Source organism: Tubulanus polymorphus, chromosome 8 (genome assembly GCF_964204645.1).
Source record: "Tubulanus polymorphus chromosome 8, tnTubPoly1.2, whole genome shotgun sequence".
In the NCBI taxonomy this organism is placed as follows: domain Eukaryota; kingdom Metazoa; phylum Nemertea; class Palaeonemertea; order Tubulaniformes; family Tubulanidae; genus Tubulanus; species Tubulanus polymorphus.
In genome coordinates this window covers 13,072,472-13,090,579 of record NC_134032.1, presented here as the reverse complement: position 1 = coordinate 13,090,579, position 18,108 = coordinate 13,072,472, and the positions used below count along the sequence as shown (strand labels likewise).

General features: G+C 39.8%; 1 protein-coding gene across 2 annotated transcripts; it reads left to right on the top strand.

Moving 5' to 3' along the window:
- Nucleotides 1–190: 190 nt before the first annotated feature.
- LOC141909712 (dyslexia-associated protein KIAA0319-like protein) lies at nucleotides 191–17,461 on the top strand. Of its 2 annotated transcripts, XM_074800296.1 has the most exons (21): nucleotides 191–294; nucleotides 611–777; nucleotides 1,313–1,627; nucleotides 1,981–2,279; nucleotides 2,406–2,562; nucleotides 3,212–3,411; nucleotides 6,439–6,526; nucleotides 6,899–6,988; nucleotides 7,485–7,691; nucleotides 8,617–8,901; nucleotides 9,682–9,814; nucleotides 10,146–10,294; nucleotides 10,832–10,983; nucleotides 11,434–11,643; nucleotides 12,153–12,247; nucleotides 12,606–12,754; nucleotides 13,055–13,177; nucleotides 13,893–13,983; nucleotides 14,392–14,486; nucleotides 15,434–15,463; nucleotides 17,198–17,461. In XM_074800296.1, the coding sequence occupies exons 2-21, from the start codon at nucleotides 630–632 to the stop codon at nucleotides 17,341–17,343; spliced, it is 3,162 nt and encodes a 1,053-aa protein (XP_074656397.1). In that variant the 5' UTR covers nucleotides 191–294; nucleotides 611–629; the 3' UTR covers nucleotides 17,344–17,461. The 2 variants fall into 2 exon arrangements, with proteins under 2 accessions (XP_074656397.1, XP_074656398.1); XM_074800297.1 differs by lacking the exon at nucleotides 15,434–15,463.
- Nucleotides 17,462–18,108: the final 647 nt, after the last annotated feature.

Here is an 18,108-nt window from a genome sequence, read left to right as displayed (position 1 = left end):
CCTTTTTTCACGACCTCAAACATTTCTGCAATACAGTCAATAACTGCGCGATATGTTTGGTATTCTGTTGAAAAGTTTTACGTGTCAAATCGAAAATAAAAATTATTTCAATAGAATTGGGATTGAATTGTCCTTCTTATTTGCAATGCAAGTATATTCTCGGAGCCACCCGGTATTCGTGAAAATCACTTCCGGGTTCAGATGTCGGGATCGAGATGGCGATGACACAATCAACTACGTCTACAAACGCAAGCAAACGCCACAATAAATAATGTCTGTAGATGATGTGATGAGGTGAGAGACTTAAAATGAATGATTTCTAAGAAAATTTGAATTGAAAAGGTTTAATGAACTTGTTAAATCGTTCGTTGACGTTGGTGGCTTTTTTTTTGGCTGGAAATGGAAAACCGAAAAGGAATGGGGGCCTGTCGTAACATGCTAGATTTCAGACACTACCTCTAAACTCAAAGAGTCCTATCTTGGTAATAAGGATGACCATTACACAAGCGAGTAGTCGACTACTAACTCGGACTAACTTTTTTACAGTTCGAAAAACATGCCTGATATTCACCCTGCGCGTATGTTATGTTTATTGATCTTTTATTCATAGGGAATAGAATGAATTGAAGATGACTGTATTAGTAACGTGTCAGACGACGATGTGGAATAGGACGACTTGTCATCGTCATTCTCTATCTGTGATAAATGGAAGACTTCAGTCATTTCTAACCCACTCGATATTGGTTTACCTGCTTTTTATTTTACTCAGTTGTTCGGGTAAGTCGACTCCCTCCCTCTCCCCGGTATGTTTATTCAGAAGCTATGATGGCTGTTCTCCCTACGACGCTCCCCCGGCAGGTTATGGAAATTCGGTGCCTGTAGTCTCAGCGCTCACCTGGAAGGTTCACCTATGCTGTAGTCCCTTAGCTCAAACAAGAGGTTAAGCTTATAATTGCTAGTCTACGCTCCCACAGTTGGTTCACTGAGAACCTATGATATATGTGATGTGGTTGTATACTCCCCCAGGAGGTTCACCTACTAAAGCCGTGGTCCCTTATAAATGCTGTCTATGCTCCCAAGGTAGGTTCACCGAGAACCAATGTCATGGGCATATGCTCTCCCAGGAGGTTCACTTTGAATTGATATCATGGGCTTTGCACCGTGGTCCCTTTGCTCGCCCAGGGGGCTCACCGAGAACCTATACGCTAATAGTGGTCCTGATCTCATTGCTCCAACATAGCACAACCTTGATTGAATTCCAAACTTGCGTATGAATGATCACTATCGCTGAATTTTTTTTTTCTCATTTCAGTGCTTTCAAATACGAGCGGCGATACGTGCGTGAATCGCTCTCCGGAAACGGAAAAACTCGCTACGTTTTACAAATCGACGCCAAAAGGTGGCGCGAACGCCGGTGAATACCAGCTAGTGGACGTCGATACATTTGAATTGTGCGTAGACGAATGCTGCGCGACGCGAACTTGCGACGTCGCTTTATTCTTACGCGACAAATGTTATTTTATAACGTGTAATAAGACGCAGTCGGCGGCTTGCGACCCGCGAGCACGCACCGGGAAAAGTTTCCGCTCGACGATAATGGTCGACGTACGATTATTCCGACAGCCTGGTAAGTAAAATACGATACAGGATCCTTATACAGGACTCCTTGATACCTTAACTCCTTCTTGAGTGCCTAAGCAAAATGCCAGAAATTTTGAGAAGTAGACAATTTTAAATTGTTATGCAGTTTTGTCCAAACTACGCCTAAATCGGTGCAGTTGGGATTTGTTTTTACCCAATTAGACAGTTGTCAAAAATTAGAATCCAAGTTTAGATGGTTTTTAGGATAAAAATTTCTTACGAAATGTTGGAAACCTATTTCGAAGATTCTTAAAAATTCTCGTGAAATTACCAATCAGACCTGTGCCATCGTTGAAATTTCTATTTTCTGGTTTGAATTTAATTCGATTCACTTGTCAGTTGAACCGACCGGCGAGAAAGACGTGCCGGACTATATTAAAAACGCGAAATGGGAGCCGGGCGGACGAGCATTCGACACTTCGTGCGTTTACGGTTTAGAACATTGCGAGGATCACGAGGAGTGCATTCTCGAGAGCGAGCATAAAAAAATCGGTTTATGCAACTGCGTGGTCGGCTACTCGCGCGATAACCGCGGATACTGCGTACAGCAGCAGCTGCAGCAGACGGTGACGTCATCGTCGTCGTTGAAAACAGCTGAGAAAACGGATGCACAAAATGAGGAGCTGAATGAAAAAAAAGTGAGTACTGGATCGAAAGTTGTGATAACTATTCAGGTGAATCCCGGTGGAAAGTGGAGGTAGCTAATGTGGTTAAGACTAATAAAAAACTACAAGTATAGAATTTACGTGTACGTTGATTTTTAGGAGGTGTTGACCACGACGGAGAAATTAGTCGCCGCAAATTCTGCATCAACTCCTGCTGTTGCTGTTACAACTACCCCACAGCCGTTTACGACTACGGTGAACAAGATGACCACGACGTTACGGCCTACTGGGACTACTGTAGTCACCACTGCAGCTGGTACGTATCTCTTATACGAGACATTATTGATAGACATTCTTCAGAAGTTCGAAGTTGAAAACAAAGTACACCCATCGAATCATTAAAATCATTTGTTTTTACTAAACAAGAAAGTTACGCAGTTTCATTGGTTCAATTGTATTCAAAATGAATCGCTATGTGAAGCCACGTTTTAATTGAAACATTAAGAACATTTGAAAGCGTGACTCGGTTACAGTTTGCATTAAGTTGTGTTGAAACAAGGAAGTTAAGTAGAATCATTTGCTGAATTGTTTTCAAATTCGATCATCGGGTGAAGCTTTATTACAATTGAAACTACCTGGTAACAGTGTTTGAAAGTCGTCACTCGGTTACAGTTTGTATCGATGTGAATATTCTTTAGACTGAGTTTGTAGATTATTAAAACCATTGAATATTCTTCAGACTCGTAGGTTAGGTTGTTGTAGTTCATAGATTATTAAAATCAAAGTTACTCAGTATCGTTGGTTCATTTGTCAGTTTGATAGGGGTTGTCACGCATACATGCGATAGGGATGGCCCCGAGAACATCTAAATCATGATATTCTGAGTTATTAAAGGGTGGCTCTTCGGTTAAAGAAATGGTCAGAAAAACAGTTTTTGTAAAGAAATCTGGCATTTCGTTTTTCAGTCATGCAGTTAACGGTGACGGCCGGCGATGCCCAAACAATACAGTTGCCCGAGAACTCGGCTACGTTATCAGTGTACGTAGTTCCAGCAGCGGCTAACGATGAGACTTACACGTATCAGTGGTCGCTAGAGAAACACCCGGATGGAACGGAAAGTGGCGTGATGCAAGGCAAGAACACGGCTACACTGAAACTGACTAATGTAAGTATTAATATATCCTTTCTTGCGTGATGTAATTTTGAATGATGTTTTGTATGTGTTCCCGGTTCCGCCGTCATTGTCACTATTCATTAGTAATGTTCTGACCGTGCTACTGTGGCAGTTGAGGATTCCACTTCTGGCAAATGAGTATCCACCAGGTGTCGCTAGTGTGCAATAGGACCTCATTTACTGCGGCTATAGAGGATTTCACTTGTGGCAAGTGAGGATCCACCTGGTGTCGCTAGTGTGCAGTAGGACATCAACTACTGCGACAATGTAGGATTCAACTTGTGGCAAGTGAGGATCCACCAGTTGTCGCTAGTGTGCGGTAGGACACCAACTACTGCGGCAATAGAGGATTCCACTTGTAGCAAATGAGGTGTTTCTAGTGCGCAGTAGGACAATGTAAACTATACCAAATTTCTTAAGATGTCTGTAAACTGTCTTATGTGTATGTATGACATGCGGTAGATTGTTTATTGTTTAGGTGACTGACAGTCACCCAGCTGGTCCGTACCGCACGAGCCCGCGTCATTCATAATTCTGTAACATCGGTGGTCACATATTTTATCGGCACAATGTTTTGTTGTTTGATTGAAATATTCCAAACCGATGCGAACGTAATTAATTGCGATGATAATGTTCTTCAAACCGAGTTCATCGACGTAGATGATTGAAAAATTGCGTTTAAACAAGAAAGTTACACAGTATCATCGATGAATCTTTACGTATCGAAGAGTGTTTACAAGTGGTCAGTCGGTCACATTTTGTACTGATGTGAATATTATTCGGACCGAGATTGGAGATGTTTAAAATAAGTTGTGCCGAAACATGGAATTCGGTTCAATTTTCTTCGAAATCGATCATAGCAGCCTGGTTGCCAATTGCAGGCTTGCTGATATAGTATTAGGTTATCTGTTTTTATATATATCTAGTGCGCAGTAGTTCTGTGATCATCTGATCTATCTATTGTATACAGCTGCCAGCTGTGTTGCTATATTATTAGTATTTCACCGTCGGTTTTGTATATTATTAATTATGCGTCCGTGTATCCCGTGTTTAAAATCAATGATAAAACTAGATGATAAACTAGAGTGGCTTAATTCACAGAGTTTGCTACATGAAAAAAAAAAACCATAAACAAAAGAAATTTTAGAGTAACACGTAGAAATGTCTCTAGCACAGAAGTCAATTTCGAAACCAAAGTTGTTGAGACAGAGCTCGATTAGAATTTGAAATGAAACCATCCCTGATTTAATCGTTAGAATCGATAGTTTCCTGTGTTTTCTTGATAACAAACTGAAAGGCTAACTGGGATAGGAAACTTTGACCAGGGGATACTGACAATATAATGACCTCGTTAGGTAGAACACAATATCCGTGTTGACGCGATGAGGAGAGAATCCCACAATGATAATAAAAAGTCCGAAAATGAAACTTCGAGATAGTAGTTTATTTCAACGTTTCGACTATATCCTAATAGTCATCTTCAGGAATAATGCCCATAATTACCCCTTTAATGTTCATTATTCCTGAAGATGACTATTAGGATATAGTCGAAACGTTGAAATAAACTACTATCTCGAAGTTTCATCTTCGGACTTTTTATTATCATTGTGGGATTCTCTCCTCATCCTCCTCTCCTCAATGACCTCGTATCATGGGAAGTAAACGTTAGAATTGTATAAATCGATCCTTGTTGCCATATAAATGATTTCTATTCTAATGTATCGCGTACACGTTCAGTCACCTAAAGCTAAAGCTTAATTTTGGTGGAATCAATTTGTCACATCAGCTCGCTATATTTCGAAGCAATTATCAGCGTTGATAGAATATTAACATCCACTCTGGTAGGGGTAGCAGATATTTTTTATAACCGGTGGATTACTTTCAGGGGGGTGGATGTAGAGGTGGTCGCCCCTCTAAAACCTGTTGTGGTGAATACGGGTTAAATAGAGTCAGCTATCGTTATATTATCAGATAAGATGTTTAAGTTTGTGTGTGGCTCTGATGACCGGAGCTGAGCTTATTAAAGTATCATATCGTTTACTCTCATCGTCGTTCGTCATTGTGAAGAGTTAATAAATCACACCTCGCTGGCCGCTGTTATTTAACGATATATCACAGCCTGTAATATAACAATAAACTAATGTCTGCCGCGATCTAATTTAGCCCCGATGACACATACATGTGTTGAATACGCGGAGCCAGATTTCACGACAATAAAATGTCGGAATAATTGATAAAAATTTGCGTTCATTTAGATTTTGGGCCTTCAATACGTTTTGTACAATCACACAATAAGAATTGATAGATGATCCGCAATGGAATCCAGGAGCTGTAGTTTATTTCAATTGTTTCGACTATATCTTGATAGTCATTTTCAGTATTATTCCTAAAGATGACTATCAAGATATAGTCGATACATCGAAATGAACTACAGCTCGAGGAAACTTTTCGAAACCATCGATCCATTCTTATTAGGATATAAGTCGAGCTCTAGGAAACATTTTGACCTATCTATTCATTGTTATTGAAGGATTTCATATCATTGTTACAACATGGGCTGTTTAGTAAATGTTTATTTTAGTCTCCAATAGCCAAAACGTTTGTCTGAATATCTGATGATGTACAGATTCTTGGGAACAACATCTAGACTACCAAAAAATAGACAAATTGTGCAGTGACAGATATAGTCATGCCATCTAGTGGTTGCTGGTGTTGTGGTTCCCCTTGTTAGACTCTTCAACTCAGTATGAGCTAAATAAAGGCAGGCTTCGATCGAACGTATTCCAGTTTAGAAATATCAATTCAGGGTTACAAATTCTCGATCGGCTTCTATCAGATTCACTATTATTATGCTATGCTATTCCGAAATAGGAAGAGCTTATTCTGGTAGAAACTAATGCACCAGAAGAGAAGCCTTATTATTAACTAACTGCGTAAAACCGTGTTGTTTCGTTGGAGATCTTTTTCAACAGATTTATCTCATCGAATTCTGTGTTTGATTTGTTTTTCTCATTTCAGTTAATTGCTGGTGCTTATAAGTTCAAAGTGGTCGTTTCTGGGCCGGGCAAATATGGCGAAGCTTATGCGGATATTACTGTCCTGCCAGGTATGTTTATACTGGGAATCCTTAAATTTCATAACTTAAAGGTATCCCAACTTAATCTGTATCGTTTTGAGAAATCCAGATTAAATAACATTTTACAATCTGTAGCCTGGACTTAAAAAGCTGTTATCTGTTCACCTGAGACATTTTCAATTGAAAACGAACTACAAACATTAGACATTTTATCAGCACACTTGCGGTATTTCACACTGCATTTGTGAATGCCTGAAGGGGTGCGGGTTCCAGGCTGCAGATTGATACCCCTGCATTAGGTAGAATATAACCTTGATGGCGTGTGCTGTCAATTATTAATGAATGAATTATTCATTTCTCAAATACGCTAAATACAGAATAATGGTCTTGGATTTTTTTCAGCAAAGAGGAAAAATAAAGCTCCGATCGTGGTCATCACCCCGAAGTATCAGAAAGTGCAACTTCCGAGTTCAGTTGTGCTGGATGGTTCAGGTGAGTTAGTTACAATGTGTTCATGGTTATTTCCGGGATTGGGGTTTAATTGTCGTACAAACCTTTGTTTTGGCTGCGTATAAAGCGAAACTAACCGTGTTTGAAAGTCATCACTTAATAATCGGTGTCACTCTTTGGTCACAGTTTATATCGATGTGAATATTCTTCAGACCAAGTTCATCGTAGATGATTGAAATCAGTTTTGTTTAAACACGAAAGTTAGTTACGTATGTATCATGGCTTCAATGTTCTTCAAAATTAATCTTAGCCTGAAGCCATGAGGATTGAAGATTAGCATTTAAAAATCCTGGGGCTAGTTGCATAGTCGCGACTTAAGTCTAAATCTTAAGTTTTTAGATTGGCTGTAGAACTAAGTTGGTCTTAGACTGGTCTTAAGTCTAAGCCATGACTATGCAACCGGCCCTGACTTGGTCTCAGATCAATGCGAATATTGTTAACTGAATCTTTCTTGAATTCGATTTTATTTTATTCGCAGCCAGCACCGACGACGACGAAATAACGCACTATAAATGGGAGGAGGTATCCGGCCCGCTCGGAGACGATTCGATGAATTCGATTACGAAAGATAAAAACATGCTCGTCTTAGATAAACTGACGCCCGGTGAATATAAATTCAAATTAACAGTCGTAGATTCGGACAGAGCCAGCAATTCAACATTCGCCAACGTAACCGTTATCAAAGGTACGTACTTTTCAAGCGTTCGAAGTATCGTTAATGGATTTCTCTTTTTTATTTTTAACACCCTCAACCCGCTAAGCGCCACGCAGGGCATTATAAGCGGGTTCGATGTTTCTTTTTCGCAATGGAGGAGAGACCAGAGAAGGACCTTCGACCAAGAAACTCTGTCGCCACCAGGGTTTGATTCCATAAACCCTGGATTGACGAGACCAGTGACCGGCGGCTTAAACCACTCGGCCACTGCGCCTCTAATTTCGATTTCTCATAGTCAGGTCAAACAACAACAAAAACAGCTTAGTGTTGTGGCTAATGTTTTGATTCAGCCATGTTTTGTGTGTTAAAATGAAGTCGTCACTCGGTCACATTTTGTATCGTTGTGATTATTCTTCAGACCGAGTTCGTAGATGGTTTCAAATCAGTTACATGGTATCATCCGTTCAATTCCAGTATCAAATGATTCATAGCTCGAAGCCATGTTTTGAGATTTGAACTAAGAGCGTTTGAAAGTTGTCACTCGGTCACAGTTTGTATTGATGTGAATACTCGTCAGACCGAGTGTTCGTAGATGGTTTCAAATCAGTTGAAAGAAAGTTACGCAGTATTTCATCAGTTCAATTATCTTAAAAATGATTCATAGCTTAAAGCCATATTTTGAGGGTTGAACCAATGGTCACTCGGTGACAGTTTGTATTTATGTGAATATTCCTCAGACTGAGCTTGTGATAGATTATTGAAATTGATTGTATTGAAAAAAAAGTTGCACAGCATCAAAATGAATCATAGTATGTTTTAGTTTGTTTTCATGCATGTATCTGATAGGGCTCCAAGAGTATCCAAACCACTATTTCCATGTAGATACGTTTGGGCGGCTTTGCGCAGAATATAAACTTGCAGTAAATGAATCTCTCATTTTATTCTATTCGGACAGAAATTGACTATAAACCGGTGGCGAACGCTGGTCAAACTCGAATCATCAGTTTACCGCAGAATTCGATAACGCTGTACGGCAACGCGAGTACAGACGATCACGGCATCGTCAGCTACGAGTGGATTAACAAGGGCGATAATAAACTGACGGCCGACATGCAGGGCACGAGAACGTCGACGTTACGACTCAGTCACCTCGAGGTCGGCGATTATACGTTCCAGTTGAAAGTAACCGACACGGCCGGTCAGATATCAGCAGCTGACGTACATGTCATCGTACAAAGAGGTACCGTTCATAAAGCACCCGTTTTTTTTCCTTTCAGCCTGCTGACAAATTCTTACCCTTATGTGCTGGAGATGATTTGAAAACTTGGAAAAATTCAACTCCAGTGCAACCAGTTTTATGCATCTGACAATCTGCAGTCTTTACCCTGCATTTCTCAGACAATCTGCTGTCTGTACTATGAAACCCCTCACTCTGATGTTTGCACCCAGCCTCTCAGACAATCTGATGTTTGTACCCAGCCTTTCGGACAATCTGATGTTTGTACCCAGCCTGTCAGACAATCTGATGTTTGTACCCAGCCTATCAGACAATCTGATCTTTGTAGCCAGCCTGTCGGACATTCTGATGTTTGTACCCAGCCTATCGGACAATCTGATGTTTGTACCCAGTCTGTCAGACAATCTGTTGTTTGAACCCAGCCTGTCAGACAATCTGATGTTTGTACTCAGCCTCTCAAACAATCTGTTGTTTGTACCCAGCCTGTCAGACAATCTGATGTTTGTACTCAGCCTCTCAAACAATCTGTTGTTTGTACCCAGCCTATCAGACAATCTGATGTTTGTACCCAGCCTCTCAAACAATCTGATGTTTGTACCCAGCCTGTCAGACAATCTGATGTTTGTACTCAGCCTCTCAAACAATCTATTGTTTGTACCCAGCCTATCAGACAATCTGATGTTTGTACCCAGCCTCTCAAACAATCTGATGTTTGTACCTCGCCCCAAATGTTTCTACTTATAATTACGTGCTACAGTTACCCTATGTTTGTATATATTTCAGAGCACAATAAACCACCAGAAGCGAAGGTTGTACATTCGAGTATAACAGCATTGCCGGATACAACCGTTACGTTAGACGGTTCGGCGAGTTCTGACGACCAGCGAATTGTCAGCTACGCGTGGAAGAAAGTAAAGTATGTTCGGTTTTCATTTACGCATCAATTATTTTCATAATTCGATGTAAACTCGTTACAACAAACTTCAGGGGACTAGAACAAATGTTCTTATAACCACTGATGAATTTTTATATCCAGTTGATTACCGGTAAATTGTCTTATGTCGGATGAAATTCTAAGTTTGAATCCGAGTTTGGTGTGACAAGGTTTCATATATTTATATATTTATTGTTGTATGTTTATATTATTGTTACTGATATTGGCTATTATGCTGTCTAGTTGCCCCTGAATTAGGTGTCAGCGATATTCGAATTACCCTTGTTGCAATAGATGTAATTATTCGTTGTAGGGGTGCGGACGGAGTTATTTTGGAAAACGGCGATAAACAAGTAGCCACTGCGTCTCATCTGTCGGAAGGGCAGTACGAATTCAAGCTGACAGTGACTGATGAAGAAAACTTACGCAACAGCGCAATCGTTCAAGTAACTGTTAAAAAAGGTGAATTTTTAGTTTTGAGGAGCAACTGGTGCTGCCAGGTGGTGTGCTTCATTGAAAGCATTGAAGACAATCTGATGTTTGTACCCAGCCTGCCAGACAATCTGTTGTTCGTGCCCAGCCTGTTAGACAATATGATGTTTGTACCCAGCCTGTCAGGCAATCTGATGTTCGTACCCAGCCTGCCAGACAATCGGATGTTTTTACCCAGCCTGCCAGACAATCTGATGTTTGTACCCAGCCTGTCAGGCAATCTGATGTTCGTACCCAGCCTGCCAGACAATCGGATGTTTTTACCCAGCCTGCCAGACAATCTGATGTTTGTACCCGGCCTGCAAATGGAATCCTCTTGCTGCAGTAGTTGATATCCTACTGCACACTAGCGCACCTGGTGGATCCTCACTTGCCAATAGTGGAATCCTCTATATCCCAGTACTTAATGTCCAGCTGCACACTGGTAAACACCTGGTCGATCCTCACTTGCCACAGGGAATTCTTCATTTCTTTTCCCCGAATCAGTTACTATTTACTTTCTTGTAGCGTTGAACGAAGTGCCGAAAGCCGATGCCGGCGGCGATCAGTTAGTGACGCTGCCGACGAGTTTAATCACGCTCGACGGTTCTAAATCTACCGATGATAAGGGCATCGCTTCGTTCCGGTGGACAAGAGATGATCAGAGCCTCGCGGCTGGGGTGAGTACAACTAAACTATTGAAAACCATAATATATGTTATTGATCTGGCACCCCCCATCATTTGGTACAGTCTTTAGACTCGGGGGTGTCCTCTCAATAAATTATGCCAATGCTATATATTATAATTATGTACACGATTTAATATTCATTGAGAAATAAAATTCATATTCAAAACAATGTCAAGGTTGTCTTGGTTAGGTAGTCATTCATTTATCATGTACGCATTAGTGGAGGTTTTATTGCAATTGCTTACTATGATGCTTAAAGTACAAGGAAAAATAGCAGATTTTGTATCCAAAGGGGGTTGAAAAATTCAAATTTAATGTTTATGTAGTAAATGGACGAGCCCTAAGGTTGTTGATCATAAAACTAAACATCAAGAAACACAAGGCAGCAATTAGTTACCGGTTTTAAATTATGAATTATATATGAATTTTCTCGTTCTGTAGGATATAGTGAATGGTTCCGATCACCAGGTGGCGTTGTTACTTACGAATGTCGTCCCCGGGCGATACATATTTATTTTGAAAGTGTCCGACGCGGAAGGTCTGACGAGTTCAAGCACGGCGACCGTCATCGTGAAGCCGGACGCCGACTTGAAGAACCTCATCGAGGTGCACCTCGGAGCTGATCTCGGTTCATTCACGCAGAGCAAAAAGGTTCGCAGACGGTCAATTTTTTCGCTCCCAATTTAATAATAATAATAATAATAATAATAATAATAACAATGATAATTGACATTTATATAGCGCAGGTATCTTAACCTGAGGGAGTTCAGATGCGCTCCAACTTGGTATTATTACCCCCAGCCTATATATAACTTTATTCACGTGTCAGTCATCTCCCCTGGTTAGAAGTAACATCCGAGCTGCTCCTAAGCGCTCAGGAGTCATCTATCAGGCCAGGTACCCATTTACTCCTGGGTGGAGAGAGGCAATGAGGATAATTTACGATTATCTTGAACTGTGTTACTTATACACGTGCTTCACAAAAATTTGACAGATGCTGCCATCTTTTATTAGAGATTCCAACTACTCAACAATAACATGGATACGCTGCATCTCGGGTTTGACACAATAAAGGGTGGTTGGATTGTACACCGCATGGAGGGGTAGGCCTAGATGAGTTTTAAAACCGAGTTAAGGGTCAGTTATTTTGGTTTTTTCAGAAGCTACTGCGGAAACAAATCGCGATGTTATTACATTCCCAGAATGGTGATTCTGATGTGAATATTGTAAATTTATTGCAAGACTCGTCTGGAAGGTAAGCGCTCATTGCCTGTAGTCATCATTATCGTGAAATAAACAATGAAGTAGCATAGGCTGCGGTGAAAGATTATCGCACTTGTGGCAAGTGAGGATCCACCTGGTGTCGCTAGTGTGCAGTAGGACATCGACTACTGCGGCAAAAGACTAAGGATTCCACTTGTGGCAAGTGAGGATCCACCAGGTGTCACTAATAGTAACGGGTAGCTCGTATGATATGAGCTTTTAAATTCAGATCAGTCGATTGAAAATGAGCTAGTTGTATTTCTTTAAAAACTGAGTGCTAGTCACGCCACCTGGTGGTACCCACGTTCAACATGGGCCGAGCTGTTGTAGCGTTGTTCTTGTAATTGCAGGTTAATTGTACAGTTTTATGTGCATATAGTTGGCACGGATCAACACCTTCAGTTGAGACCCGGTCCAGAAATAGTCGACGTGCTGCGACGTCGAATTCGCGCCGAAAAAGATATTCTCGATTATGAAGTGTATTTTATCGACACTGTCAGTAAGTATTCAAGCACCCTATATCATTATTTGGGACCGATGAAAATCATTCAGTTCAGATAAATCCAGAATAAAGGTCATATTCTATATGTGTTCATGATTTGAAAGACTGTAAATAATACTCGGATGAAATCAAAATCCCGATTAAACTGATATGAAAAAAGCCAGTTTGACTGTATTGGTTACTTCATGTTTTCACTGTTGATGAACATTTACTGTTTTCAGCATAAACTTTTTCATGAGATCGGATCCATGTTGTATATCAGGTTATAGCGTAATATGATTTGATATTGTTTTACAGTTTGCCAGAACAATTGTTCCGGTCATGGACAGTGCGAACAGTCGTCACGGAGATGCATCTGTGATCCGTTTTGGATGACGAATATATTTAAATCGCATCTCTGGTTCCGGCAGCAAAACTGTGGTAAGTTGAGAAAACGCAAAATTACGCAGCAATTTACTTCACGTAACAAGACATGTAAATACACGATGTAAATACAGGGTGGCGCCACTGAACTGAAAAACTCAAGAGAATTTGACCAATTTAACAAAAACCTGGAAAACTTTTTTCTTGTTTCAATGAAAATGAATGATTTGTAAGATTTTTAACCTAGATATTTCTCTGACACACTCTGGGAATGATGTGTAATCGCGTGTTTAAGTCAGAGAAATCTTTGGGGGAATTTGTAAATGGGTGGAAAGTGGCCAACCTGAAATAGTTAAAACGAAAAAAGCAGGTAGTGCTTGTAGGTTAACCGATTAGCTCTTTGAATAGCTATTAGTGTTCTGGCATGTGTGCTTATGTGGATTAAAGTACATGGTTTTTAGCTCTGGGGGAGCTATTAGTATCACATCACGTATGTGAACCAGACAAACAAAGCACAACAATTTTCAAGTCATCTACTGAACGAAACAACTGTGTATACAACTGTCTCTGTGTTAGTTAAAAAATACCATCGATTGCGCAATGTAAATTGCATTTAGCAGATATTGTAGTGTACTTTGTACACTCACAATTGACATCGTTTTTATGCGCATTAACAAAAATACATAAAGAGGAATCTTCTTAATGTATTTTTGGCGTTTAACATTGTATTTCATCTTTTAATGACTGTATTTTTCGGTTTCATCTATTTCAGATTGGAGTATATTATATGTAGTCATTGTAACATTCCTATTAGCTGTAACATTTGGAGGTCTTGTGTGGGGTGCCATTTGTTGTATTAGAAGGTAAGTACCAGCTGCAGAGAATTAAGGTATATGTATTCAGTAACCTGTTCTTTCACGATCGGATATTTTCAGCCCATTCTATAATAATAGCTTACCAAAGACGATTAGGTAACTAACTACATCACACGGAACTGATTTTAACTGATTGAAGTACCCAGTATTAAGGAGGGAGGGGTGTTTGAACCTGCCAGGGTTGTTATTCTATACAACCGAGATAGATTTTCGTTTATTGAATTTTGTTAGATTTTATTTCACATAGCCTGCAGCGAAATATTCGAACACTTCACGTGATTCGAAAAAAAAGGCGTTTCGCTGATTTCAGTGTCCGCCCGCGGGCAACTTGTTTTTCGACACGCTTTGATGGATCGTATTGATATATTTTCGAGGCTCTTTTTTTGACGATTTCAGGTACAGAAAATATAGGCCGAAAAAACGCCATCGATATCAACTGCTTCCAGACGAATTCGAAAATGCAAATAAAGATAAACTCGAACTGTTACCAAGTAAGATATGATAATAAGAGTTAATGCCTGAGTTTACGCTCGCTTCATTCAGATCATTTTACTCCGGATTTTAACCCTTTCAGTGCTGACTAATTAATACTCTATAGTGCTGGAGATAATTTGAAAACTCTAAAAAATTCCACCCTAGTGTGTTGAATAACGGGAATACCACTATAGTGCGTCTACACCGCGGCGCGGTGTATCGTTAGTTACTAGTATTTCACTATGTTTGACAGGCGCTGCCAGTTTTCAAGAGAGGTAATTACTAATTACTGATTACATCAATACACCGCAGTGCCGTGTACTAGCAAAATCTATCACCGATTTATAGACCGCACTGCGGTGTAGACGCACTGAAAGGGTAAACGGAATCTGGTTATCATTTTTGGTCGTCTGTCTTCATTACGTTATAAGTGTATGTAAAAAGCAGTTGCATAAGTTGCCGTAGTTGAGAAAATCTTTATCTTGACGACTTATCCAAATGAAGACTTACACTTAGTAAATTGAATTGAAAGTACTGTACTTTCAATTCAATTAAGTGTAAGTCTTTAATTCGCAATTTTTAAATCCCGATTTATGTACTGTACATTAATCGGGATTTGAAGAAAATTGTGATGATTTATATGGTGACCGATGGTCGACTTCATGGTGATGATTTGAATGAACGACTTCATGGTGTTTAATGAAGATATATTTCGAGCGTCCCGAATGATCTGAATTTGGCGGGCTTTACAAAAAAGCCAGTTGCACAGTCATAGCTTAGGTTTGGGACCAGTCTAAGATCATCTAAAGCTTATCTAAACCAGTCTTGGCTCGTTTTGGTTCCATTACCAATCTAACAACTTTTAGACCAGTCCAAGACAACTTTTGGACTTAAGTCATGATTTTGCAACTGAGCTTATGTATCAGCCTTCTTTGCTTCCATTGAAACTCTTTTTTCTAAACAGGGAGATATCGTAAAGTTGCCTTGATGCGTGGTATGTAAGACGACCCCGACCCCGACTAGGTTCAATCGAGCAAATCTATCATATGAATCAATGTAATTCAGTCACGTATTTCATCATAACCCTCAGAATATTATCCTGAAAATCACCAGAATGCGTAATCGCTTAAGTTTTACGGTCAGATTTGTTATTTTACCCTAAAAATAAGGTAACCCTTACAATTCAAGTTACCGATTTTAGTTAATTCAGTTAAAATCAATCCAAATCAATTTAGTAAAAACCATGAGAAAATGAAGAAGTTGATTTTTTACGGACACCAGTATGACCAGTATGTCATCTGTGTGGATCCTGCACTGCCCTCAGACATTTGATGGTTTAACTCTGTTGTGCTTCCAATGATTCTTCCAAACTTCACAATGTGTTCAGGACTTCGGCCTAAACATTTTCAATTGAAAATGAACTACAAACACCAGACATTAGATATTTTATCAGCACACTTCGGGTGGTTCCCGACTGTATTAAACACAGTCTCAGACAACGGGCTTTCGAGCTAATTGGCTACAGCTTAAAATACACACGCCATTGGAAATATTGTACTCTGTTTACAGAAATCCTTAGGTGCAAAATATGGATATTATTTTTTCATCGTTACATAATTGTGATCGATAACCGCGTGCATGCCAGCATTCTAAATGACATCAGAGGACTCGTCCTCGAGGAAGATTGCGCTGGCGCTCAACCTCTGGTTTGATTAATAGGTGCCTGGAATTTCATGTAGGGAACTTTCATCGGAATAAACCATTTCGTCTAGGGATGAGTGTTCATGTTTATATGTATACGTCATTTATATCTATTCCTACGGGAAGAATTAATGAAAAAAAAAACGACTTACAAACCGGAGCTAAATTAGAGTTCGATGATTTCAATTAGTTGATTAAAACGCGTTGATTTGATCGTTGAATCAATTAAAACTGAAAAATGCCATGTTTAGTTTAATATTATATGTAGCTCTTCTGATTCTTTATCAAAATAATCAAATAAGGAACATATAACAAAGTTTTCAAATGCACGTTATAATGGTTAGATATTAAAAGGAAGATATCAAAACGCGAAAAGAGAAAATCGTGTATCTAAGCATCGTCTAGATTAATTCGAGTCTCAGAATTTAGTCGCTTACAGTAATTAGTAGTTTAGTTCTAGATTTAGTCAATGAAAATGATTATTAGTTCTAGATTACCCCTAGAACCGGGAACAACGGCTAGTTAGAGCGTAACCTTGTTACAATACAATGAACTTCAGGATACCAGAAAATATGTTTGTTATAACCGATAGTTCTATATATAGCGGGACCTCATTACAACGAAGTTCGCGGCACCAGAAAATCTGCCCATTTCTGACAAAAAATGTGTCAATCTTTTTCGAAAATTGTTTTTACAATCGATCTAACTAATTAGTATCTGCTCCTACATTCAATTCCCAGTTCATGACCTCTAACCTTAAGTAATCATCTGAGGCTGGTTCCATAGTCGAGAGCCAAGTCCGAAAATGGTCTTAGATCCTGATACTAGTTTCAAGTTGTATAGATTGGCTATAGAACTAATTCTAAGATAGTCTCATACTGGTATTGTGGCTAAGCTACGACTAGGAATCCGGTCCTGAAGATTGATTAAGACGATTACTCAAGCTCTTACTATCCGTTCAGGGAGATATACAACGACAAAAGGGAAGTTGTATATAAAAGTCAAGTATTCGCCTTCTGTTTTTCAGGCAAGATGCAACACAGTAGTCTGATGGTGTCGGGCTCGGATACGGAAGAAGAGACGTTATTCGTGAATCACCGCAAATCGAACGGATATCTGCGCAAAAACAGCACAAACGGCGTCATAAAACACAAAAACAAGTACAAGACATAACAACCTGCCCCACGCACACACACAGCGCAGTTCAGTTTCCACGGAGAATATCACATATGAAATATAGATATAATTGTATATACATTGAGGACGAGATGTTTAATATAAAAAACAAATAAAGCTATTTAATTTAGATAGATACGTCTGTGACTCGTGATCTGAAGGTGAATAGACGCGTGGCTAACAGAAAGTGTTGCACGTATAGTCTATTTTCAATCAACGTTGGGCTAAAAATGATACCTTGTTTTTCCTTTCTGCTAAGCTAAAAAGTTGACCCGGCCGGCCGTCTATCTACCACGTACATTGCCTCAATTTAAAATCATGAACAAGCTAACAATAACAGTACCGGCAGCTCTGGAAATGAACTGATTACAGTTAACTAAATGACCCGGCCGGCTAGGAGAAACAAGGTATCATTTTCCGAATCCGAATTCCGTGGGACAAGCCTCTACTGAGACCAGTTGCACGATGATGGCTTGTATTTACGACCGTTCATAAGTCCTATAGCCAGTCTTACAAGATAAGATCAGTCTAATGATTAAAAGACCACCTTTGAACTGAAGTCATGGCTGTGCAACTTGGCCCTTTATAGTACCGACAAATTGAGTTAGTGAAGAGGAACTAGGAGTAATGAAGAAAATATAGAGCTTTCAGAGGAATCGACCTGAACGGATATGACGGCCTATCGTAGGCCGGAGTAGAACATGGGCAACTAGCCGGATACGGCTTGCGACGAGTCGGAGGCGTCGGGTTGCCGTCGCAAGC